Raw genomic sequence first — 9,497 nt, 5'->3', positions numbered from 1 at the left:
GCAGGACTGTAAAATTAGAGTTGAGACTCTGCAACAGTCCAGTCTTTGGCTTCTCTGCTGCAACTGATAAAGATAAAATGCATTTCCAACTTGTGGCTGAATTAGCTGTTACTTTCAACACAGATGAAATCTGACAGGAGTAATCAGGTTTTTAAAATATTTCTTCAACTCCAGCAGGCAAGGGCACTTTTTAAAAAAGAAGTCCTTTCTTCTTTTGGATATTGAGGATTAAATATACCTTATAAGTAAGGAGCAAAAGGAGAGAATACAGTGTGTATGTAGATCAAAAATAGCTGAAAATTAATTCTTTTACATACCATCATCTTTTTATGGTCTGGAAATTCAAGGCCAAAATAGTCGCCTTCAACGAGATTCAGGTGGTTGCAAACAGCATCATGCAAAACCTTCCCTGGAGCTCTTTGCTGGAAAAGGAAAACAAAGCCTAGGGTTACAAAGATGATTTTAATTAGTGGCAGAAAAATTATTACGCTAAGAAATCGTCCAGCAAACAACAGTGTGAAAACAGTTTACAGAATCAGTGAATATTCCAACTGTACCTGAAGAGCAGGTGACAAAAATTACAAGTTTTAAAGCTACAGAAAATATCCACACATCCCTGGATAGCAGATCAAAATCCACCTTTAATATGTTTTTATTTTTGAGGGAAAAACACCATGAAATAGAAGAGGTATAAGAAGGCAATTTGGGCTATAGTTTTCTTATGTCTGCCCAGGTTAACTTCTACTGTGAATTTCACAGGACAACTGTTCCATCCCATGGCCCTTCAAGGCATGTCAGGTGGTGCTATGTACATCCGTGTACTGAAACCAAAACATTCACCACAGACCTGTCACACAAAACACAAGGGTTCGAGGGTTTGCTGGACACCACTTGATGCACAACAGGCTCAAGTCCTGGGTTCTGACTTCAGATGAGCTCCTCCTGCTGTGAGGCACCGAGCTGGTCAAGGCCTGTCTGAGCTACCTTAATGGAGCTGTTGAGCAATTTGGAAGAGCCAAGAGCAAGCACTTCTTTCCACACACTGGAAGTCTTCCCCCTGTAAAGACCAGATGTTCTAGCCCAACATTAGCCCCCAGAGCCGCCACTTTGCTGATTGTAAAGATTCTTCTCATCAGTGCATCAGTTCATCCACACCTGCAGCAAATACTGTAAACTACAGCTCATCAGCAAATCTTCAGCAAAAAACACTGTTTCTGTAGAAAAAGGCCAATCACTGAAATCAAATATTTTGTTCCTTGGACAAATGCACCTATTTTAACTCAAGAGGCCCTGAAACATAGATCTCCACTCACTGCAGAACAAATAATAACACGTTAAACTGCACGAACTGCACTGTTGCAAGAGACCCATTACAACCCAGATGAGTGCCCTTGAACTCCACCTACAGCTTGGCCCTTTCCCCTTCTGCCCAGTAAATAATTATCTGAGCAAAATAAACCAGCAGGAACCAAGTGAAGAGAAGAAAACAATTAGAGGTGGGCAATCCAGAGGCCCTGGCTCACACCTGAGTGAGCCTAGGTCCCCGAATCTCCAGGCAGTGCTCGTACCACCAGGCTCCTTGTGAGTGGGCAGCTCCATCTCGTCTCCCAGATGTGCCATTAATGCAGTTTGGTCTCTGTTTCACTGAGACATCAAAAAATAAATCCCCATTGTTTTCCACCCCTGATTTTCAGCCCCAACCCGAAGTACAAGGCATCTTTCCAAATGTACTTTATTTATTGTCTAATATGGACTGTAAAAAGTAACTACCCAGCAGTGTGGCTCACGCCAGAGAAATTAGAAGGATGATGTTTTTCTAGGGAAGGCATGGGACATACGTGCCACCACAGTGGTGCGGTCACCCCGGCAATGCAGGACACCGACCAAATCCTTCAAGCCTGGCTGGTTTTGAAAGTCAGAAAGAAGGAGCCAAGCTCACCTGCCCAGGAACTTGCTGAGCAGGTTTTTGCCCAACATACCCCCAGTGCCTCTAACAGACTTATGCCACCAGGAAGTGGTCACTTAGATTATTATATTAACTGTTTGTTAATGTTAGCTATAGCAAATATTAGTCTCATGAATACTGTCAGAAAACATATGAAGAAAAATTGCAGATAGAAATATTAATATTTATAAGCATTCATCTTAACCAGTCTTGCAGTAACTAAAATAATTCACACCAAAATGTCATATAAGAGGATACAGAGAAAGCGAGGAAAAAAGGCATCTATTTTTCTAGACAGAGCATTTTTACCCAATGTAGTGCCATTGAAAATAAGTCTCAAGTGCAAATATACTTGAATGTCCTTGCTTGATGCTCTGCAACTTCATTAAACTGAAAGCAACCCTGATGACCACCACCCAGCCCACAGTGGTCATCGTGCCTTGTGTCAGTTCTAACAGAAAGCTTCCCATATTTTCCACTCCATCCATTGCTGTATGTCAGCACTTCCAGACACACATCATCTCTTAATGAAAGAGCTTCCCACCAAGTGCATTTTGCTGGGGGCAACAGAGTGATATTAAAAAGACATTAGATTGAGTATAATAACGGTATTAGCTTACTGCTGTGAAAATATACCTACAAGTGGTTTAGAAACTTGAGGCAAATTCTCCTGCTCCTAGGCTGGTCTCAGGCCTCCACAGTTTGGCTGGGGCTGCCAGAGAGTGGACGGACACATTTCTCAGCCACCCTTGCAGCAGGAAGCAGAGGGTATTTCCTTTCATCCTCATGCACAACCAGAAGAATGGAAACCTGCTGTCCTAGGTACGAAAGTACGTGGTGGACTCCTGTCTGGCAAAGACCAAACTTTCTCATTCCTCCCGTGGAAAGAAAAGGCATCTCTATGAGTGTGGAAATTTTTGACTGACAGGAAAAAAGGCAGAGAGCCCACCTGCTTACCACACTGCCCAAGGTTAGCTGAGGAGAGCAAGCCTGTTGATCCCATGAAGAAAAACAGCTGATTAAAACCTGCTGGGTGGTTTCATAAAGGTTTTTTTTTTGTCTCACGGGCATTTAGAGGGTGGAATGGCAGTCTTGTAGCATTTATGTCACTCGGCATTTTGTCTGGAGGGTGCCCAAGTAACATGAAATGCTTCTTACTCAAGTAGTTGTAAATAAGATTATTATTCTAAATTCATCTTAGCTTTGATCAGTCGACCTCAAAATAAAATATGACAGTTTATTCAAGGGAAACACTGTACAGATAAAATCAGCAGAGATCTAGAGTCTGATGATGCTCTGGTCTTGTAGGACCAGAAGGAGAAGTACAACATGCACAAAAGCAGGAACTCTCAGGTCTCACAGAGATGTCGATTCAGTGCAGTTCCATTACATTTCTGCTAAAAAATTTAAACACAATAAATTAAAATCTCGGTCTGCTGGGTATGGAAGCAAACCAGCAGTCGCTCAGGGCACAGCAAACACAAGCTGACAGAGGAAGCATTCAGGAACGAGTGCACCACGCTGATGACATCATCTGTAGCCAACAGTCGTGTCTGACTTGAACTCGGTTACAAGGCCTATGGGACAACACTGGCTTTCCAGAGAGTTTGGAAGGAATTTTCCAACCATCAAGCATGGCCCTGCTGCCATGCCTCCGGCAACAAGTACCAGGCAGTCTTCACTGGCTCCCATCCCACAGCCCGGCAGCTGCACCCATGTCTCATGAGGCAGAGCTTGGCTCCTTTCCCTGCTCTACACCAGCACTGAGCTGATCCACGGGGCACATGAGCCCCCCAGTATAGCTACAAATGAATAGAAGTTTGTAGGGTGGGGAAAGGCTGCACTACAGCCTACAGTATAGGAGAACCTTTCCCTGCTACAGCAGGAAAGCACAGGCTCATTACGCCACCACCACAAAAATCTCATACACTGGAATGAGGGATGGTCATCAACATGGACAAACATGGAGGCCATGGGAAAGGAGGGTCAGGAGACTTCCCTTCTGCTCTCCCTGAGCATCATCACATGAGACAACAGGCTGAATCAGAAATGGTGTGACCAGCAGGAACAGGGAGGTGATGGTGCCCCTGGACTCGGCACTGGTGAGACCGCACCTTGAGTCCTGTGTCCAGTTCTGGGCACCACAGGATAAGAAGGACATGGAGGTGCTGGAGCGGGTCCAGAGAAGGGCAACGAGGCTGGTGAGAGGGCTGGAAAACATGCCTTATGAGGAGTGGCTGAGGGAGATAGGGCTGTTTAGTCTGGAGAAGAGGAGACTCAGAGGCGACCTTATTGCCCTCTACAACTACATAAAAGGAGGTTGTAGTGAGGCTGGTGTTGGTCTCTTCTCCCAAATTACTGATGATAGGACAAGGGGAAATGGCCTCAAGTTGTGCCAGGGGAGGTTTTGACTGGATATTAGGAAGAATTTCTTCACTGAGAGAGTGGTTAGGAACTGGAACAGGCTGCCCGGGTAGGTGGTGGATTCATCATTCCTGGAGGCATTCAAAAAACAAGTAGATGTAGCACTTTAGGCTATGGTCTAGTGGATAGGGAAATGTTGGGATGGAGGTTGGACTTGATGATCCTAGAGGACCTCTCCAACCATAGTGATTCTATGATTCTATGAGAGCTCACACTGACCCAAAGGTGAAGATCAAAGGGGGAAGATGAGGCATACAAGGGGGACATTGCTATGGAAGCTGCCACAGTGAAGGCTGTTGGCAAGACCATACCTCCAGACGACTCCCTGCCACTGGTGCCAGACAGTAAGGCAGTGAGGGAAGTGAAACAGGAGGGAAGGGTATACTGATGGGATACAGCCTGGGGAAGGTCACACACAACACCGAGGAGCTGGGAGGCAGCTGCAGCAGGCATCAGTCCCCTGCTGGTTTCTGCTGACAGCCAGGTTCTTGTAAAATCAGTGAAGAAATGCTGCTGCTCCGGAGGGCCACTCCTCCCACCCCAAACCAGCCGCATGAACACACTGGCAACGGGCTCTCCCTTAGCAATACAGCTGCACTCTGTTACCCCTGACAGCAAGGAGCCCAGACACCTCTGTCACAGGGTTCGTTCTAGATGAGGTGAATCCCACCCCTACTGACAGCAGGGAATGATTATTATTCTCTTGAGGAGGTATTTAGTTACACCAAAATAACATTAGAAATTTACTGCAGTGAAAAGAAGCTCACCAACTGCCAGTTCCATATCCTTGTTGCTTAATGCATTTTGAACTGGCCTTTCATTTAGCTCTGTTCAATCACATTTTAAAAACCACTTTACTTTTTCAGGGAACGTCAGGCCACTGAGTTCTAAATGATAAATAATGTGCATTACCACATTTAGCTGCAAGCTATGAAGGTACCCAGCCAATGTAGCCTGCTTTACGCATCATGCATTCAGCAGTTGCTGTCTGCTCATTATTTCAGCCCTGCTCAATTCACCCCCCTCTACTCCCACCAAAGTCCAAAACAGTATGTTGCTTATGATCTTCCAATAGCAAGCATTTTAAAAGGTTCAGCAATTCTTTCATGTTACAGCAATCACCAATTATTTTTAAAAAATCTCCCTCAATATACTTGTTTAGACCATCCTCTGGCACAGTCTGCAATATAGATTTTTTTTTTTTTTTTAGAAAAAAAAAAAAAATGCACACAGCAGTATCTGGAAGATATCCAGGACTTTAAAAGAAGTGGGTTTGGATGCATTCCCCCATCCTCTGGTTAATTTAGCAATTATTTCTCTAAACATCTCCCAAAAAAAAAAAAAAAAAAAAAAAAAAAGAGTGTCTGTTTAGGATCAAACAGGGATTTTACCATTTTTTTTTCTGTCCAGCCAACTAATCTCAGATCCCAGATTGAACAGATCTTTGATTGAAGGCTTTTTGTGTGTTTGTTTTTACATTTCTGAGCACTAATACCAGGTTGGAAAACTAAATAAGATACGCACTTTCTTTGGAAAGTCTGAAAAATTTAAGTCTCATCAGTGTTTTGGACAAAGTTAAGAGACAGCTTCATGTGCAAGCACGGACTACTCTGTTTTCCTTATCTTCTTCCTCAAAACTGCAGCAAATGGATCGGGGAAAAAAAAAAGTGTTTTTCTTTGTTCATTTTTTAAACTATTAATGCTTGTGCATTAATAACAGTTGATAAGGAGAGAAAATAATTTCTTTATGCTTATCTAAAAGAAATAGGTACATTCATTATTCACACTTGCACAATATAAAGACAGCTATTTATTCCACTAATGTCCTGTTTGTATCACATTTTGTGTGCCCAAAAATAAAATAGGATAATTTGGTCATTATAAATATTTTATAAATACTTAAGTATTCTATTGTACAGAATTTAAACACCAAATTTATATTTTTATTCATTCTTTTGCAGGTAATCACCCAGAAAATCCCTTGTACTTCAGAACAGTCTGATTCCCAAATTAGTTATACTCCAGTTTAACAACTACATTGAAATGATAGTGAAAACTTCATCCAGTATTTTCATTTCTATCTGAAGTCACACAGTCAAAATCAATGCTAAAAATAACAACCCCACATTCTTAACAGCATGAATTTTATTCAAAGCCATTAAAAATTATATATAGTATCTACAGCTCTGCAAGGAAAAAAAAAAAACAACAAGTGTTCATGATAAGCAAATAGTATAAAAATAACCTTAAAGATGAGATTGAGCAACAGGGTTCTTAAACAAATAACCCTGCCAGAAATTTATGCTTCAAAGGAGTCTTGAAAACTACTCAGAGGAGAACAAGGCTGTCATCATTCGAAGACAAATTTTAGAGTTCTTCTTTCTGGTGCAAAATGAAAAGCATAATTTATATTTAGCAGAAGTCTACTGCTCAAAAGGTGGGATTAAGAGCTAGAAACACTGATCTAAGTGTCGTTGCTCTGGACCTAACATCATGAAGACATTTGGAGCCACTGTGCCCTTTTTCTCCTCTCCTCCCTTTCAACGCGTAGGTGCTAATCCTATAGAAAGGATTAGGTGACTATAAAAATAGCTTTAGACCGTAAAGATAGCTGTTACACCTGGGCTTACTAGATCTTACACCGCTGTTCAGCTTAGACCGGGTGGTTAGGGAGTGCTGGAAGAAGAGCGATTCACCACTCCCACACCCTGCATCAAGTCAGAGAGGAGAAGTGACACCTTCCAACACAGCACCCACCACTACTTTTAAGTATGCAGATCCCCACTCTGCACCTGGTATCTGGCCACCAGGTATCCACCCTGTTTGGAGGGAGGGTGTAGAAGAGGCAAATTTTCCTGATAACCTAAAGGTACCTCATTCCTTTTATGTTATTTTCCATTTGCCTACAGTTGAAGGCCTCACTCCTGGCACGTAGCCCACGTGTTTGCACAGACTGTACACACAGCATCAAAGGCAGGATCGAGGCCAAATGTAGTAACAGAATAAGTCCCTTATTCTGCCTTATACTGCCTTAAAAACAGGAGACTGATCATCTGCTGTGTGTATACAGTAAGACTATTTAGTGTTCCTTCTTTCAAGATTTAGTGGAATGCTTTGCCACTTTACACTCACCACATAAGCTGTATTTCTCTTAAAGCCAGTGCCTGCCTTCCATAGTCTCTGATGTACAGTTTTACTCTTCAGTGGATTTTATTGGAGGTGGTGTCTTTTTTAAACAATGTAACTATAAGAAAGATTGTTTTTTACTTTAGGTGTGTTTTATTACAAATCCCTGCCCTTAAAAAAAAAAAAACAAACAGCACCAAAGTCACACTTTCTTCCCCTCATCTATCAGCTACAATAAACAAGATAACTTCAAAACCTACTATTTTAGGTATGTGAATGCTAATTAAGAAAAAAAAATGAACATAGCAAGTATCAAGACATAAATACAAAGAGAAGGATTTTAATAACCATCCCGTTCACTTGCATTTCTAGCATGGTTTCCAAAAGAAAATTGCAATTTTCCACATTTAAACATACACAGATTTGTTCTTCTAACCATGCTCTTCTGATTTCTTATCATGACAAACTGGCTTATGTCAAAATATTTTCTCAAATAGGCAAAAGCAGAAGGATTGCTCTGACTAGATCTTAAACACTCTTCCAAAGCCCAAAATAAACTTTACTAGAAATAGCCAACAGTAAAATTCAGGTGAGAATTAAATACGTACAGGGAAAAGAAATAACTAAGTAATCCTCTTTAATAGTCACAAAGTGTAGAAGGAAAACAAGAAAAACATTACCTAGGAAAGCTAATGTAAAGTTTTATGATGGGGCTGTTTTCAAAGGTGCTTGGTTAAGTTTTTTCTTACAGAAGAATCAGACTAATACAGAATTCAACTACAGTAAATCCTCATGTAATTGTACATTTCCATAATTACAGTACAGTGAAGCTACTGCAATTGGAGGCTCTGCTTGGTCTCTTTTCACTTGACTCATGAAATCATAGCTTTATAACTTAATGGGAAAATATTAGTATTATATATGCTATTTCAACATGCAAGTGAGGAAATAGAAAAGGAGGAGAGATGGCCTGGGCACATTCAGAACTGAGCCTTTCATAATACAGACCAACCTGTCATCTTCAGGTGTAACAATCCAATCATTTGATTTCTTCGCAGTTCTTACAAATGCAAACTTGATATTAATAATGATTTTATTCCCCACTGTTAAATTACTCTAATTTCTAGTTGACAAGGAGCTTGTTACTTCAGACCCAGCAGCAACCAGCACAAAGCTAGTGGAGTCCTCTGAAAAAGAAGAAAGGGGAAGAAAGAGGCAGATTCTCGTAGCCTGGAGAATTTGCTCCTGGGGTAGCTGTAGGGACAGAATCCTGCAGTAGAACTTACTTCGCACATCCATCCCACTGTCATCAATGCCAAAGGAAATCTGGAACTTCTCATCAACTAAACACCACAAACCATATAGGCCAAAAAACATTCAGCCTTTGGTCATCGTAGCCTAAGTACAGATCTGCTTATTACAAAAATGTTATCCATGGTGAAAAGTATTAACAAAAACCTTCAAAAGTAGTTTCCTGATTCACTGGTTCCTTTAGCTGTATTGACAGCATTTGAAGTAGATGATACCTAACTCTCAGTTATAAAGTACAACTGACCTTGTCTTAACTTTCTGTATTGATTTAAAAAAGCTACATTTAACAATATGCACCTAAAAATCACTTTAGCAACTTAAAAGGGATAATCTCTAATCCACTCTGCTAATGAATTCAGCTGAAAAACTTCACGATGTCTGCCTAACCACCCTCAAAGAAATTGTCCCGATGGAGACAAAGGATGCCTTCATATGAAATGCAAATGCTAACCTCAGCAACTCCCCCAAACCCCTAATGTCAAAAAACACTGAACTGCAACAGTTCTCTGCACAAGCTAATGCATCCTCTTGAAAAAAATCAAACCTTGTTTCTTGTAGCACAACCATTACTGCTAGCTCCCTTATGATAGATGTAAAATATTTGTGGGAAATCAGCAGTGGCAGAGAAAGACTTTTAAGTGACTGTTTAAGGCTGCAAACTTTCACACAGCAACCGTTCAGTTCTTGGAGA

General features: G+C 41.3%; 1 protein-coding gene across 1 annotated transcript in view; it reads right to left on the bottom strand.

Annotated features, from left to right (window-relative positions):
* LOC103777517 (FERM, RhoGEF and pleckstrin domain-containing protein 1) overlaps window positions 1-9,497 on the bottom strand; it is a gene marked incomplete at its 3' end in the record, with an annotated part of 141,826 nt that overhangs the window by 41,422 nt on the left and 90,907 nt on the right. Inside the window, exon 2 of the mRNA XM_008945072.1 lies at window positions 318-422. Coding sequence (XP_008943320.1) covers window positions 318-422 — 105 coding nt within the window. The remainder of the gene's footprint in view (window positions 1-317; window positions 423-9,497) is intronic.

This window comes from Merops nubicus, unplaced genomic scaffold (genome assembly GCF_000691845.1).
Source record: "Merops nubicus isolate BGI_N331 unplaced genomic scaffold, ASM69184v1 scaffold2228, whole genome shotgun sequence".
Taxonomy (NCBI): domain Eukaryota; kingdom Metazoa; phylum Chordata; class Aves; order Coraciiformes; family Meropidae; genus Merops; species Merops nubicus.
This window is presented reverse-complemented; position numbering and strand designations above follow the sequence as displayed.